General features: G+C 49.6%; 1 protein-coding gene across 1 annotated transcript; it reads left to right on the top strand.

Annotated features, from left to right (window-relative positions):
- Positions 1–2,123: 2,123 nt before the first annotated feature.
- Astl (astacin like metalloendopeptidase) lies at positions 2,124–16,630 on the top strand. Its single transcript, XM_048459980.3, has 9 exons — positions 2,124–2,256; positions 2,819–2,944; positions 5,319–5,380; positions 6,638–6,731; positions 7,236–7,353; positions 8,068–8,249; positions 10,895–10,976; positions 11,100–11,254; positions 15,296–16,630. Exons 1-9 carry the CDS (start codon positions 2,202–2,204, stop codon positions 15,739–15,741), a joined length of 1,320 nt encoding a protein of 439 aa, XP_048315937.1. The 5' UTR covers positions 2,124–2,201; the 3' UTR covers positions 15,742–16,630.
- The last annotated feature ends 183 nt before the right edge of the window (positions 16,631–16,813 follow it).

The raw sequence follows: 16,813 nt of genomic DNA, 5'->3' as shown, positions 1-16,813 counted from the left end.
TCCTCCAGCCCCAACACATCTCCCACCTTCATGTCCTCTCTTTGTTTCATGACCCACTAAGTCCCTTTAGTGCTTCCCAACTGCTCATGGGTGTAGGCAGGGCCATCTGATAGAGCTCGGGCACACCCCCAAAGAAAAATGACTCTAACAACCATCAGTTGCCAATAGCTGCTTAGCCAGAGGCCTCAAGAGCCCCTCCCCACCCACGCTGGGGTTTTGACCTTGATCTCGCACAGGTGACCTCCGTTGCCACAAGTTTGAGTGCCACAGTTGTGTCCCTCCCATCCAGAAGACATTTCACAGCCCTCCTCCCGTCGGCTGCCTCTTGCATTCTTTCTGCCCCTTTGTCTGAGATGAGACCTTCTCTGTACCTTGGAGGGGACAGGGTGACAGACGTCCCTCCCACTTAAGAGCACTCGCGGCCACTGATTCTCAGCAGGCTGACCAGTTAGGAGTCTCTGTGCTAACCTCTGCCTGATGCCAAAAGAAGCTTCACTAGCCACGGCTGAGAGCAGCACCGGTTCATGAAATGGATTGCTGGCACAGCTGCCCTAGGGCAACGCAAGGTTCTCCGGTCCTCTGGCACTAGCAGGTTCCGTGGAGCCCTGTGACTCACGTCCACCAGTATTGTTTTCTTGTGACCGTCTTACTTTGTCCACCTTAGTTTAAAATATTCTTGTTTGAAGGAAGAACTGCATTTTTTGATGAGGTATGAGATTTTCCACCCAAGCAATGTGATGATGATGATTTACAAAGTGCATTTAACCAGTTAGGCCATTATTATATAGATTCTTTGAGACCTGCAGGCTTTCACTATGCAGCCCAGGTTAGTCTCAATCTCATGGCACCCATTTCAGACTCCCACATTCTGGGATTAAAGGCGTGAGCCACCATGACATCTCATGCCTTCTTTTTTATGGCAAAAAATTGAGTGTTTAAGGTTGTCCATGGGAAGCTTCGACATATATGTGCATGGTGAATGATTCTTTCCGCCAAGCTAATCTGTATTCTCATCCCATGCATTGAAACCAGTCAACACCTTGCTCAGACATCAGTGGCATCTGCCTTTGCACTTCCTCCTTGTGGCTCTGACTTCTATTTCTTGAGAAATGGTGGCCCCAGTTTCAGCAGGAACGCCGACAGGCCCTTGTGGTCAGCAACCGGGGCCCTTGGTGCTGGCTTTCCTTCACTGCATGCTAGGGTGGATTGGTTCGCATGCTCCAGGCTATTGATTCAGCGGGTGTAGCCAATAGGAACAGAGTTGAGGTGCTTTGCATTTTGAATTAGAGAAGTGGGAAGGGGCCCCAGCTGATCATACCAGGAGGCAGTGGCGATGTAAGGACCACATCCATTTGAGGGTCTGAGTGTCCATCTGTGTCCATCTGTGTGTGTGTGTATCTGTGTCCCAGCCGTGGCAAGTGTCCCTGGGTGCTGATCATTGCTGGGTGTTCAGTGTGAAATTTCAGAGTCCTTCCACCTGTGACAGGACTATGTGGTTTCTGAAATGAAAGCTTATAGCCAGGTGTAGTGGCCCATGGCTTTAATCCTAGCACTCATTAGGCAGAGACAGGCAGATCTCTGTGAGTTTTAGTCCAGCCTGGTCTACAGAGTGAGTTCCAGGACAGCCAAAGCTATATAATAAGACTGTCTCAATCCGCCCCCACCAAAACAAAAACAAAACAAAAAAGAAAGAAAAAGAAAACCTTATACAGGTGCAGTGACCACACTTCTATTATCAGTTACAGCAGGGGAGGGTGCCTGGAGTTCTCAGGCAGGCTTTCACTGGCTGAGTCTCCTGGTAGGGGGTGGGGCAGGAAAGCAGTCCCTTCTAGTGCTGGGGTCTCAGTCCTGCCCATGAACCTTGCTACAGTGCTTCTCTGCCCTCTGGTGGCAGGAGGGAATCTCAGGGACACAATGCTGCTAAATTGTTTTGTGCCCCCCTACCCAATTTTTAATCCACTTTAGCCAGGATGGGTGGGACTATGGTCCAGCAGGCTCAAGCCTGGCGGAGGGTTCTTGGGTAGAAGTGAGCAGGTCTTCAGGTGGTGGCTGTTGGGAGGTGGTTCGTGGAGGTGGTTGGGAGGCTGCAGGTGTGGGCTGGAGAAGCCGCTATTAAAGGGGCAGGTGGGGCCTGCGCTTGGGATGTCCTTTGGTGCTTTGGTTCTGCATGTTGCTTGCTGAGAGGGTAGTGAGGACCCACCATGGGGAGCGTGAGAGGCCTGTGGTCTTGGATGCTAGCTTTGCTCTCCTTGCCGGGTAAGCTGGCTCCTGCATCTGGGGCAATGGGAGGAGGCCGGGCGCTGTGGCTGTAGCTTAAAGCAGTCTTAAACAAGCTTCACGGCTCTGCATGGAGGTCTCCCACACCCGTAGGAGCAAAGGGCCCGCCTAACCGTAGATTGCCCAGCACCATACCACATACCTCCTTGTTTTAAGGTACAGGCTCTTTTATAACCCGGCTAGGGCAGCAGTCACTCCAGCTCTGAGTCTGGGTTGAGGAAAAGCTAAAGAGAAGGGTCTGAGGCTAGCCCTGAATCTGGCGCCGCCACAAGATTTAAATTTCATCCTGGATCTCTTCATCCTCCCTTTGGCCTCATGTGCTGCCCTAGCCAAGTGTTAGTCCCTCGAAGGGCCCACCTTTATTGGCGGCATCTAGGCCTTGCTGTTAGGCGAGGTGGAGTGGGAAGCCCAGGCAGGCTCAGGGCTGCTGCGGGGAGGTCTCCTGAAGGGGTTGAGTGTTGCTTCCCCATGTCCCATTGTCCTATCTCACCAATGGAGCCCTGGGGGCATCTTTGTGTCTGCACTTGTCTGCCCCGGCCAGGTTTGATCCTGGGAGCACCCTCACCACCCAGATGTTCAGGAGTATGCAGTACCAGTGTCCCAGAGGGCTTCACTCCTGAAGGGAGCCAGGCATCTCAGGACAAGGACATTCCCGCAATTAACCAAGGTAAGACCACTGGATCATACTCCCAAAAGTCAAGACAAGTCTAGGCATGCAGAAAAGGTTGAAAAGAAATGTCCCCACATATTTTCGGACTTCTAAATAAGTGCATGTTTCTTGGGGAAAAGCTTTACATATTTTTTTCTGTATTTTTTTTTTTGCTGGTGAATTATTACTTTGATTCTATTTAACTTTTATTAATTCTCTGGGTTTTACATCATGTATCCTGACGTATCACTTATTTCCCCATCTTCTCACATCCACCCTCTGCCCATGCAACCTCCCCACCAAAACAAAACAAAATTTAAAAGAAAAACCAAAACTCAAACCAAACAACGAAAGAATCTCGTTGTGGAAGCTGTAGTGTGGCCTGTTGAGTCACAGAGTCTGACCCTTAGTCCATTCTTCTTTACTTGTAAGTGTTCATTGCTAGGAATCATTCACTGGCCTGGTTCGAGGCCTCTGGCTTCTGCTACACCATCAACAACGGGTTCTCTCTGGGGCTCCTTTTGGATAGTCTGTTTTCCTGTGTCCTGCAGCTTTGGATCTGTAGGTTCATCCCTTTCACCTGCTTGATAGTTCATAGATGAGGTGGATACTGAGCTGGGTCAACTCGTAGCCTTGATTCTCGGCCTGGATGGTAGCTGGGCTGCTTAGCCCTCCAGCTTTCCCTCATCCTCACTACCTGGTATATGAGTGAGTTCTAGGACAGCCAGGGCTCTACAGTCAAACACTCATCTTGAACCCTCCCCTCCCTGCCAGAGAGAGAGAGAGAGAGAGAGAGAGAGAGAGAGAGAGAGAGAGAGAGAGAGAGAGATCAAGCACACACTGGTTCTCTCTCAGCCTGGGAGTTGAGCAAAATCATCAGTAGATGTTTGAGAACATACCAGTCACTCTATGGGGGACAGTGTACAGGTGTGACCAAACCAGTAGGGGCTGGGGTATTAAAGAACAAAGAAACAGGTGTCTCAGGGCCTCCCTGTCTGGGAATCTCAGACAATGAGGAACACAGACACATTGGGTTGAAGTTGGCAGCAATGAAGATGAATTCAGATAATGGAGACATCATGGCTGAAATGTTGGGGGAACAGAGGTAACCTTGGCTTAGGGTAGGTGGTGGCCACAGTGTGATCTTCTCTGTTCTTTATTTGTGAGCTGGTTAGAAGCTCAAGTGGGCACCAATCCTCACTCTGTCATTGTCCTCTGTAGGTAGCCAGAGCCAAGGGTCTTCCTGGCCCTCATTTTCAGTGCCAAGAGAAGCTTCTCCCATGCTGGGTCTCACAGTAGCTGCCAACAGCTGCCCCTGCCTATGTGATGTCTAACTGGGAAAAGCCACTCTCCCCAGCTGCTGTAAATGATGGCTCTGATGCTGTTGATACCACACAACTGTACCAGATCCTGAAACAGTGGTTCTCAACCTTCCTGATGCTGTGACCCTTTCATACAGTTCCTCATGTTGTGGTGACCCCAACCATAAAATTACTTTCATTGCTTCATAACTGTAACTTTGCTACTGTTATGAATCATAATGAAATATCTGTGTTTCCCGATGATCTTAGGTGTCCCCTGTGAAAGGGTCATTCGCGCTCCAAAGGAGTCGTGACCCACAGGTTGAGAACCACTGTCGTGGCGCGTGTTCTTTTAGATTTAAGGATGCAGTCTTGATTGGAGATAATCTTAAGGGGACTCCTCTTACCTGAAGAGGACTCATAAGGGGTGCAACTAGTCTGTGTCGCCATCTGTTGTTTGAAGCTCTGAGATCAGGCAGCGCTCCTGTATTCTTCTCAAGCCTCTTGTGGCTTCCGCCAATGTCTCATGGGTCCTCCTGAGCTGTCTCTTCCCAGCAGTCAGCTACAGAAGGCTCCCTGACTAGAAGGAAGATGAGAAGCCAAAGTGAATAGAGACAAAAAGTATTTACCCTCCTCAACTTCCTTCTGTGGCTATGACTTTGTAATTTCGGTTCCTTTACCTCAAGGGTCCAGAATGTAATGTGTGATTATGGGAAGCACATGGTGGGTGGGGGCAAGGTGAGGCAGGAGAGACCAGGACATGTTCTGGGGAGTATGGCTTGGGCTGGACAGAGCCCGAACGGGAGAGAAGGTGGCATCCTCACAGATGAGGGCCTGGAGGTGGAACTGATCACAAGTGCTGGGAATCACGGCTGTGTTTGAACAGGGGAAGGATACAAACAGATTGAGAAGCCTCACACACATTTGCAGGCTGGGTCTCAGCTGGGCCGTTGGGCTTCCCCAAAGCCACATAGCCTTGGTGCTCAAAGGAGCTTAGCTCCAAAGCAGAAGAAGGCATAGGCACTGGCCGTGCTGGGTCTGTGTTCTGGAAGTCACAGGTGACACGCATCCCTTCCTCCTTTCCCTCCCAGGGCTCATCTCAGAGGAGACCCCAGAAAGCAGCTTCCTGGTTGAAGGGGACATCATCCGGCCGGTGAGTTGTGCACACGTGGTATGCGCAGCCGCAAAGCCGTGAGAGCACCTTGGAAACCCTCTTCTAGGTGTCACGAGGGCTCTGGTGTGTATGACTGGCTGTTAGGTAATACGATCAGGGTGGCAGCTGAGATGACATCCCAAGAGGGCTCCTTGGAAGAGGGGATTCAAGCTTTTAGACCCCAGTTGACACCCTGCCCAGGGGAGAACTCAGAAAACACAAGGCTGGAGGCGTGATCCCAGACCGACTTGGACATGTGTGTGAGACCTGGATGGCTGTAAAGATCCCCCTAGGGAAGCTAGAGCAAGGAGGAACATGGAGAGACCATCTTGGCTAGGGGCGGAGGACTGAGTCAGAAGGGAGGAGGCTGATGGGAACAGAAATGATGACAAAGCAGAGGGAAAACCTTGTTTAGGAGAGCGTAGGTGACTGAAGGCTGCTGGATATGACCATGAGTAGTGGGAAGCAAGACTGTTCTGATTGTTCAGAGGGGGCTGACGGCGACTGAGGCTGTCCTGGAGTTCATAGGCTAACAGGTTAGGGTATCCATTAGAGATGTGTATGCACTTGCCTGCCGTTTGAAACCCTTAGAGCAGAACTAAATCAAGTTGGTGGCTAGAGGGGACAGGACCTTCTGGGATCTGGGAAGCCTACACTTTAGAGTTCTGGTTAGTGGACGATAGGAGAGCGGCATTTGTGAGGACATTACCCTGAGCAGGATCCTTCCATTCTATTCATGTCCTGAGGAGGTGCTTAGGAGGGGCTGAGTCCTTCTGAGCCAGGCCTCCTGGGGTGCCAACCTTAGGTACTTTTATCTACTCGATAGAACATGATAGAGCACATTGCAACTTCTGTTATCTGAATTCTTTTTTTAAAAAGATTTATTTATTATGCATACAATGTGCTGTTGGCATGTGTACCCACATGCCAGAAGAGGGCACCAGATCTCATTACAGACGGTTGTGAGCCACCATGTGGTTGCTGGAAATTGAACTCAGGTCCTCTGGAATAGCAGCCAGTGCTCTTCACCTCTGAGCCATCTCTCCAGCCCCTGTTATCTGAATTCTCAGTTCGTCCATTGACTTCCCAGGCTCTCATTCCTCTTCTAACGGTGTCCTCGCTCCCAAGGCCTCCCTGTGGCACCTCTCACATCTCCAGGGTTCTGATGGTCTGAGGCAGAGTACCCCAGGAAGTAGGACATTTAGGTGGCCTGTGTCCTGTGTCCTTCACTAACTCTGAGCTGCCCTCTTTCCTCAGAGCCCCTTCCGACTGTTGTCAGTGACCAACAATAAATGGCCTAAGGGTGCTGGTGGCATTGTGGAGATCCCCTTCCTGCTCTCCAGCAAGTATGGTGAGAGCTGAGGTGGGGCTTCCCACCCTTCTCCTGGATGCAGCGGGGCTCCTGCAGGGAGCTCCTCTTCTCCTGCAGCACCACACCCCTTAGACGAGAGTGCTGTGCAGAGCTCCCCTCCCCTGGGCATCTGAACTGTGGTGGGGGTGTGTGTAGTGGGGGTGTGTGTAGTGGGGGTGTGTGTAGTGGGGGTGTGTGTAGTGGGGGTGTGTGTGGTGGGGAGTGAGGGGTGGGAGGTGTGGGGGATGGGGGGTAGGGGATGTGTGTGAGGTATATGTGTAATACTGGAAGAGCTGATGGAACTCTCTAGTCCCCTCTGGGCTACATAGTCACACAGCCAGGGCCTTTCTGCAGCTTAGTGTTTCTCTTCAATATTGTCCTCTCTGAACACTGTTTTTGGAACATTTGGGCTTAATGTCTGGTCTCAGCCCCCATGCAGACTTCAGAGATCCTCAAGAGCTATTGGGACCTCCATGGAGGCTCAGCCATGTGTGTCTTTCCCAGATGAGCCCAGCCGTCGGATCATTATGGAGGCTTTCGCTGAGTTTGAACGTTCCACATGCATCCGGTTTGTTGCCTACCAGGGCCACAGAGACTTCATTTCCATCCTTCCTATGTCAGGGTAAGTGATCTTGGTGTGTGGGTGTGTGGCCCTGTGACTTTGTGGCTTCCTGTCTTCCCTGATCATCCGTTAGTGTGCACAAGTGGTATTAGGCCTATTCCTGGGCCTGTTTGCTTGACTTCAACCCCAGTCTATCCTGAATGGTTCGTTTATGACCTGGACCTTCTGGGCCACTGGCGGGTGAGGGATGGCCACTGGGTACAGGACCCTTCTCTACAAACCCTCATCTCCTGGAGGTCTTGTGGTATGCGCCTGGGAAAATGTGGGGTCCTAGTTCTGCCACTCCATGTGCCAACCCAAGTCTAGGTGAGTTCCCTAATTTAGCCTCTACCTTCTTTCTGAGGCAGGGGTAGTGGTAATAACTGCATCCTATTTTCATTGGACATGGTGTGAATGGAAGCTGTGACTCAGGCTTATGACATAGGACTGCTCATGTAATGACCCGCTCTATCATGCATGAATATCAGGTCCCACCTTTTGTCAGCTCAGGTAGTAACGAAGCCCCAGGTGACACCCTCTTCACAAGCCAAGCAGTCAGGGGACCTGGGAGGTGGGACAGAAGGTCTTGGACTAGCGTCCAGGATGGGGACTGGCAGGAGTCTGATCCTGGCTCATCCCGGGTCCTAAAGCAGAGCAAACACCTGTTCTTCTGACCTTTCTGGCCTGATACCCAGCTAGTGCACTGCCAAGCGGCTCATGCTCAGGGTCTTGCAGGTGCTTCTCCGGTGTGGGACGCAGTGGAGGGATGCAGGTGGTGTCCTTAGCACCTACTTGTCTCCGGAAGGGCCATGGCATCGTGCTACATGAGCTCATGCATGTGCTTGGCTTCTGGCATGAGCATTCACGGGCAGATCGGGACCGCTACATCCGCGTCAACTGGAATGAGATCCTCCCAGGTAAGGCAGCTGGCGTCTAGGCTAGGCCGGGCCAGGGGACCTCGAGGGACAGAGGCCTCGGGCCAGGGCTAGAGTTGAGTTGCTTGCCTCCCCTGGAAGAGTCCATCCCACACACTGCCTGTCCCTTTCTCATGAGGCAAGTGGGATTCATGCCTCTCTGGTATTTGAGAGTGATCCTGTGGTGTTCCTCTTGAGTCTCTATAGTAGTACCCAAGGAAGGACATCAGCCATTTGCTTTGTCTCTCTTCTCTCTGCCACCATCATCTGACTGTGAGGTTGACAGTGTCCTATGACTCTTGCTCTCTGAGTACTCAGCAGTCCCCCATGTGACAGACATTAGTGTGTGATATTGGGGCGAGGGCTACATGTCAGTTGTGGGCACTGAGCCAGGAGAGAGATGGGGGAGGGTAGACCAGATACATGTGTCAAGGGGCAACACTGAAAGGCTGAGGTACCAAAGATGTGAATCAGTGGGCATGTGGCTCAGAGTACCCGGGACGCGGCAGAGCCAAGGCTGACGGAGCGAGGGGCTCTGATGGCAGTGGGCGTATGTGTGCTGGACATGGTGCAGGGATCAGATGATCTCAGTGGTGAGAATGACAGTTGCCTCCGCCAGGTGGGAAGCTGTGGAGGGGAGGAGATGCAGGGAGAGTAGGAGGCCTCCTGCCCATTGGAACCAGGAGGGGCCTCTGCCGCTGCTCTGGGGCTGGCCAGGTGAAAAGAATACTTGTCCCAGAGACGGTGCTTTGGAGGTAACTGGGTAGCTAATGACAAAGGTGGGATTGGGGAGGTGGGCCGGGGGTGATCATGATCTTTCCAGGTGTTCCTGGGGTGTTTGTAAGCACTCATCCTATGACAGACTGGATCTGAAAACTTAAGTCAATGCAAACACCCTGATCATGACATAAAGTAGAAGCCAAACCACTAGACTGCTCTCCTTAGGGGATCCAGTCAAATACTTTTAGTTCTGGAGATTAAAGGAACTTCAGGGGTTCTGAAAAAAAAATAAAGGAAAAGTATGGAAATGTATGCAATCCTAGCACTCTGGAGGCCGAGGCAAAGGGATCTGAGCGTGAGGACAGGCAGGGCTATATGGATCCTGCCTTTAAATAAATAATCAACAAAACACTATTTTAAAATCAATGGTTTAATTAGGGTAAGGGTAGGCTCAGGGAAAGTGTAGAGGCATCAATACTTATATCCATAAAAGCAAAGAGAACAAATAAGTTAAATGTGCCTGCTTAAGTTGTTTTTTTTTAAAAAAAAAATTAAAAAATTAAGAATTAAAAATTAAGGTAAAAGCATAAATTAGAGTTAGAAAACAGCCCAAATTAATGCAAAGAGCTGTTCTAACAATCAAATTGGCTCAAAAACAAAACAAAACAAAACACCTACCTACTAAGGAGTGTATGACACTTATTTGGTTTATAACTGGGGTTCCATCCCTAGTGCCAACTATAGTTCAGCTATCCTACTGGGAAATTATGGTTCCCTCAAATGGGCATAAGCTCTGCCAAGGCATTAAAACTAATCACAAAGTGATTTTTTGTGAGCTTTGAGAGGTAGAAATTCAGAGGAAGCAGGTAGCATAGGAAACTCACTTTATCTTTATATTTATGTATATTCTCTTTTAATTTGGTTATATTGTATTTCCATGGCGCTGGGGATTGAGTCATTGTGCATGCTAGATACTTGATATTTTTTTGCTTTCTTGAGACACGGGGTGTTACTATGTAGCTTTGGCTGTCCTGGAACTCATGGCAGACCAGGCTGACCTCAAACTCAGAAACCCTCCTACCTCTGTCTCCCAAGTGCTGGAATTAAAGATGTGCACCACTATACCCAGTTAGATATTTGTTTTCTAGGTTAGAGAAATATATTCCTATTCAAAATTATGTTTACTAATAAAGCCTCTTTGAAGAGACAAAATTGGCATTCTTTGGGGCTCTGATTAGGATAAGGAGGCTGCTGGTGACCTTAGGGAAGAAGAAAGTGTGGACACAGCCTGTTGGGTTTGGGGAGAGGGCTTGGAAACAAAGGTGTAAGGAACCAGAGGTCCTTTCAGGAGTGGTCAGCAACCTTCCTCTCTCGCTGGCCTGGAGGAGAGCAGCGGGCATTCTGGCCAACCAAGATGACTGAACTGCTAGGTGCTCCATCTGTAGCTTTGTGGTCTGAGATGGGAAGATGAAGGTGGTCTGGCTCCTGAGGGCTCAGGCACCACAATCCTGAGTGGAGAGGACAGTGTGTCTTTGAAGCTAGCTCAAGGAGTAGGCAGGGTACCAGTGTCTAAGGCACAGCAGCTGTAGCTTTGTGGGTGCTTCAGGTTTGCAAAGATTCGTGTCATGCAAAGTGAATTGGGAAGGAGGGACAGCTGGAGAGAGCTTGAAGGAGGTTTGAAGGAGGTCCTGGTTGCCTGGCCACGGGCGTCCCCTGCTTCCACAGCACCTGGTATATAGGTCTGGATTCCTTCCAGGGTCCAGTAGAGTAGGGTAGCCAAGATACTCAAAAGCAGGGACCAGCCTGGAAAGAGAAGGCTCAGTGGGGTAGTCAGACTCTTCACTTAAGTGGGTTGTGACTTCTCAGAGTTGTGCACTGCCTGTCTTTTATACACCTACAAAGGTGTGTGTATGTGTCTGTGCTTTAAGGTTTTGAAATCAACTTCATCAAGTCTCGGAGTAGCAACATGTTAGCACCCTACGACTACTCGTCAGTGATGCATTATGGGAGGTGAGCACCCTCTGTTTCCCCCTCTCTCCCTGACCCCCTCCCCGTCCCTCTTTCCCATAACCCCCCCTCCCTCCTAGCCCTGACTACTGCGATCCTGACATAGACCCCACCCCTGGGTTCCAGGTTTGCCTTCAGCTGGCGTGGGCAGCCCACCATCACACCACTCTGGACCACCAGCGTCCACATTGGCCAGCGATGGAACCTGAGCACCTCGGATATCACCCGGGTCCGTAGGCTCTACAACTGCAGCCCAAGTGTCCCTGACTCCCACAGGAGAGGTAAGAGACAGGGAGAGGGACTTGATCTAGGGAATGGATGGGTGAGGATAAAGAGATGGTGAGGCTAAGGAGAGGTGGGTCGGTCACTGTGACTCATCAGAATTGAGTTTGGAAACAGATTTGAAAAGTGTTACTACCCACTAATGACTAAGATCCCTTAGCAAAGAGAAGTAACCCCGATAATAATTCACCTACTGAATTATTTATGAACACCTACTGAAACTTTTAATGACAAAATATTAAGTCTAGGACCAAGGTAAGTTTCCCCACTATCTTGGTAAGGCAAGAAGACGACACAAAGCTCTGGTGTTTGGAAAGGAAGCAAAAAAACTCACTAACTAACCATAGATGAGTTTAGAAACAAAGCAAAAACTGTACAGAAATATATAAACACCTGTATGCACTCTGAATATAGGGTGTGTAAAGTAGCCTGTGTAGGTGCGTGGGATGGGTGCAGAGATGTGTATGTGTCTGTGAGGACAGAGTGCAAAGTTCTGAAATGGATCCTATTCAAATGTGGAACCTAATGGGCATGATACTGCACGCCTTTGATCCAATCCCAGGACTGGAGAGGCAGAGGCAAAGGCAGGTGTGGATCTCTGTGAGCCGGAGACCGGTCTGGTCGACATAGTGCGTTCCAGGACAGTCAGCGATACATAGTGAGACCCTGTCTTCAAAAAAAAAAAAAAAAGTCAAATGTGAACCCTCCAAAGGTGTGTGTGTGGGGCTTGATTAGGAAAAGAAAGGATGGCTAGTGGTTCTCAGCCTATGGGTCGTGACCCCCTTGGGGTTGAATGACCCTTTCAGATATTTACATTACGATTCATAACAGTAGCAAAATTACAGTTAATAAAGTAGGAACGAAGTAATTTTATGGTTGGTCACCACAACATAGGGACTATATTAAAGAGTCATAGCATTAGGAAGGTTGGAGGCCACTGCACTAGATGGTTCTGAGACAACTAGGTATCTAGGTATTGACCATTATACACCATAAGGGTACAAAAGACTTGTATGTGCACAGAGAAACTTCACAAAGTTTAGCAAGACACATTGGGATGGGGAAGAGTTTCTTCGCAAATAACCCTAACACTACAAAGATTAATGGGGTCAATAACATCAAGAGACACCACAAGCAAATTTAAACACAAGTTATAAAGTAGAGATGCTTCCAAACGTAGCGAGTATTGTTCTGAACTCAGAAAGAACTATAAACAGAAAGTCAAACTACCAGATAGAAAAGTGTGTGAGGTGGTTAGCAGGCCTCCCAGAAGAAACCAACAACTTTCCCTCTCCCTAAATCTGCAGTTCCCAGCCCCAGTCATAATTGATAATATCAAATACTGCTAAAGGGTAAGGGGGCAAAGGGTGATGTTTGTATCCTACTGACAGGGCCACAAATTGTGGCAACCCTTAGGAAGACAGTGTGACACCCTGTGAAGCTGCCGTGCATGCCTGTGACCCAGATTTTATTTTTAGGTCATCTTACACCTGAGTCCCATCCTCATTCCCTACCGGCCCCAATTAATCACTAATCCACCTTCTGCCTCTATGGATTTACCTTGTCTAGACATTTCATATAAATGGAACCAAGTGCCTTTTGTGTCTGGCTTACTGCCCTTAGCATGACCTTTGCAGTTTCATCTCTGCTATAGTACCTATATAACTTCTTTCCTTTTCTGCTAACTGACATATTTATTCCTCACTTGATGAGCCTTTGAGTTGTTTCTGCTTTGGCGCTATGAATACGCCTGTCGGTGTCTGCCCCAGGCACAAAGTTGCTGGGCTCCCATGGTAACACCATACTCAACTGTCTTCCAAAGCCGTTGAGCCACTTAAAAAACTCCATTTAGCTATGCAGGTGGCTACCAATTTTCCTGCACAATTGCCAAGCACACAGACTATGCTTCTGATTTTGAGTATCCCAGTGGGTATGGAAGTATTTTATTGTTCTGATTTGCATTTCTTTAATGGCTAACTATAGCCAGCCTCGATGGTGTGGCTGGTCCTCTGTATATATGGAAGTATCTCATCGTTCTGATTTGCATTTTTCTAATGGCTAACCATATCTATCCTCTAGGAGATGGTGGGTGCTCTGTATACCTTTTTGGTTTTGTGTCTATGTAGATCCTTAACCTTGCTTTCAATTGGATTGGGTTTTCCTTGTTGAATTATAAGACTTAAAAAATTACTCTTTTGTTTTGTTTTGCTTTTTTGTTTTTTTGAGACAAGGTTTCTGTCATCCTGGCTGTCCTGGAACTCTCTCTGTAGACCAGGCTGGCTTTAAACTCACAGAGATCCACTTGCCTCTGCCTCTGCCTCATGAGTGCTGGGATAAAAGGCATGCACCACCACCACTATAAAAAATATTCTTAATGCTGTCTCTTTGTTATATCATTTGGAAATATTTCCTCATTCTGGGTGCTCAGATTTTTGCTTTTTAAATAGCAACCTCACCACTTTTTATTTTGAGCCAGTCTCACCATGCAGTACTGGCCAGTCTGGAACCTCACCACTCAAGAGGTCAGCCTGCCTGTGCTAAGATTAAAAGCATGTACCACCATGCCCAACTCAAGTATCATTCTTAATATCACTTTCCCAGATATATTACATATGTATACTTTTAGTACATCAAATATTACATAATTTTTGTTAGAACTAGAATGAGATACAGTGGCACAAGGATTGCAGGTCAGCCTGGAGCTCTATGTCAAAGAGCAGAGAACTGGGACATGGTGAGGAGGGACTGTCCCAAGGGAAGGTTGAACACTATGGTGGGCAGATTGGCATGTTTGAGTGTTGAAATGATGGCACACACAATATGTGTATGAAGGGGCAGATGCTGAAGGAGAAAGGAAGCTCAGCCAGAACTCATGGGAGGGTCTGCTCTCGGAGGGAGGGTCAGACACTTATTTGGACACAATAGGAAGGAAGACAACAGGAGTGGACCTGAGTCCTTTACAGATCTGGAGACACTGTGTGTAGCCTTGGCTTCGCAGTGAGGTGAGGCTGCTGGCAGAACCCTGGGAGGGATGTGAAGTACAAAGCACCTGAACCTGGTAGAGATGGCAGGACAAAGAAAGGTGCTGGACTGGGGCAGGGACTTGTGACAGAGGGGAGGTGGCTGGGGATGTGTCCAAAGAGGTAATGGCGGCTGAGGTAGGCAACCAAGCTGGTAGAGGGTACCAACTACTTGAAGGTAAGTTGCTAGAAATAGAAGCTTCAGCTCTTGTGGTTTCTGATGCTGATGTGTTCAGAGAGAACCAGGCAGGATGAGGGTTGCTGGTCAAAGGAGTCAGCCTGGATTGGTTGCTGTACACCAATGGAGGAATGTGAGATCGTGGCGTGTGAGCAGGAAAGACGGGACTAAGAGGCAGCAGTAGGGTCCACCAGAGCAGATACACGGGCCATGAAGCTCAAGTGTTTCCCACAAAGCGTTGTCAGTCATGGCCTGGGTGTGGCAGCAAAGAAGCTTGTCTCCTGGCAGTGCACAGACCCGAGACCACTCCGGAGCTTCTGAGGGCCTCCCTTGGTTTGAACAGGCGCAGTTCTGGAGGATCTCTAAGAAGTGGGGTGGGAGGTGGGGGTAGAGTGGCCCAAAGAAGGACCTGGTAGGAGGAGGCTGTAGTGCTTGGATTGGTTGGTTTAACAGAGCAATCCAGCTGGGCTGCTGGGGTATGGGTAGGAGGCTTGCAGCATCTTTTAGTGGTGACCGAGGGGCCAAGTGAGGAGGGAATGGCACACTTCCACTGTCCTGGCTTGTCCTCTCTGTTTTTAAGACAAGGTCTTTCTGTGTAACCCAGGCTTACCACAAACTCACAGTCCTGCTTCAGGCATAGACCATCACACGCAACAGTTGTACTGCTGTGTGGTAGGAATGTAGGAGTTCGTGCCTTAGCAGAGACCTTGTAGGCTATCATCTCACTGAGTCTGGCTCCATTACCACCTTACATGAAGCCCAAATCAGCATTAATTCTTGTGGCCATGCTCTATGCCCTTTCTGTGACTCTGAGACCTAACTTCTGTTCTCTTCTGCTCCAGGGTTCGAGGCCCACAGTGATGGCAGTGATGGGAGAAACCTCCCTCCTTCCTCCCTATCATATCTGCAAAGACTTCTGGAGGCACTGGCGGAAGAATCTAGAAGCTCTGACCCCAGTTGCTCCAAGACCAGAGGCCAGGGTATTATTCCAGAGATCGTAGACAGCCAGGAAATATGGGAGCATCCTGCTCAGAGCAAGTTCGGTGTGGAGGCCTTGGCAAGACCACCTCAGATGCAAGCTGCTTCTCCGAGGTCAGGGCCTGGAGCAGGTGCAGATGGCATCTCTCTAGAGCAGTTTCAGGCAGTCCAAGACCCCGTTGTACCTCCTGCTCCATTTCCAGAAGCCAGAGATCAGCCAGCACCTATTCAAGATGCCTTGGAGAGTCTAGCTCAGCTTCCAGGAGGTTGTGCACCTGGAAGTCACGTTAGAGAGGTGCCCAGAGACTGAGCCTTTTGACTTCTGCCAGCAAGTGGGGAGGGTATACTCTTCCAAGAGAAGCTAGGTCTTCTGGTCCCTGGCCCCTCTGGGCATCACCCCTGTCTTCTATCCCCTGCACTGGCCACTCTTGGAGGCCCAGGTCACCCCCTCGGTCTCTTTCTCTACCACGTCCTCTCACCCCTGCAGAGTTCCTAGGGATAGAGAGGCCCCCAAAGTCTGTCTGTTCTTGACTTGGACCCTAGTCCTGGAAGATGCTGGGGATGGATACAGGATTGAAGAAGTGGTGGGTATGATCAAAGTTCCAGCTTCTGGACGGCCTCTGGGAATTCTACAGCTGAGGATGAGCCCCCAGCATGGACTCAAGTGTTGCCTTGGGCATGGTCTCAGGGGAAGCCCTGTGATTGGGACCACGAATATCCTCCTGTCCATTATGCCTGGCTCTAAGGATGCTCTGAAGCCCTGGGATCCAACCCTGGCCTCCAGGGGGCAGTGTCCAGTTTGTTCTCCTGCTAACCTGGACCAGCAAGAGGGGACTCCTTACCAGATCTGCATAATGGAAGCCTTGGCAAGACCGCCAGTCTCTGGACAGCAGACTTGAGCCTTAATCCCACATCACTGTTTTTGCTGCTTTGCCCACAGAGTGCTCAGTAGAAGACGCTGGGGCGGGGTGTCACACCACTTGTCTTCCAGCCATGCCCCCCTCCTCCTTGGTCTCCCATGAGGTTTCTTCTAGGAACAAAGAAAGTGTGTAGGTACTAGGGTCTGGGCCAGGAGCCCTTTGTTCTCCAGGAGACTGCTGGGAGTTCAGGGAAGCCCTGCTTGGGATGGGAGGGGAACTAGGACTCTGAACTAGTGGGGAAAGGAGCCTCATCCACATGGGAGAAGGCAGAAAAATAAAGTCGGGTGTTTGCTTCATGCAGTGTGTTATGCTGATTGTCTGTGTACAGGGGTCTTTAGCCGGGTGGTGGTGGCGCACACCTTTAATCCCAGCACTTCGGAGGCAGAGGTAGGTGGCTCTGAGTTCGAGGTCAGCCTGGTCTATATAGTGAGTTCCAGGACAGCCAGGGCTACACAGAGAAAC

This window comes from Myodes glareolus, chromosome 10 (assembly GCF_982192425.1).
Source record: "Myodes glareolus chromosome 10, mMyoGla1.1, whole genome shotgun sequence".
NCBI classification, from domain to species: domain Eukaryota; kingdom Metazoa; phylum Chordata; class Mammalia; order Rodentia; family Cricetidae; genus Myodes; species Myodes glareolus.
Note: the sequence above shows the minus strand (reverse complement) of the source record. Positions and strands in the feature narration are given on the sequence as shown.

What these genes read in the sequence shown, in the direction of transcription:
- Astl (XM_048459980.3), top strand. Translation starts at nt 2,202, where the DNA reads ATGGGGAGCGTGAGAGGCCTGTGGTCTTGGATGCTAGCTTTGCTCTCC. An exon ending in TCCATCCTTCCTATGTCAGG is followed by an intron (nt 7,354 to 8,067) that starts GTAAGTGATCTT and finishes AGGGTCTTGCAG; the next exon opens with GTGCTTCTCCGGTGTGGGAC. An exon ending in CCCTGACTCCCACAGGAGAG is followed by an intron (nt 11,255 to 15,295) that starts GTAAGAGACAGG and finishes CTTCTGCTCCAG; the next exon opens with GGTTCGAGGCCCACAGTGAT.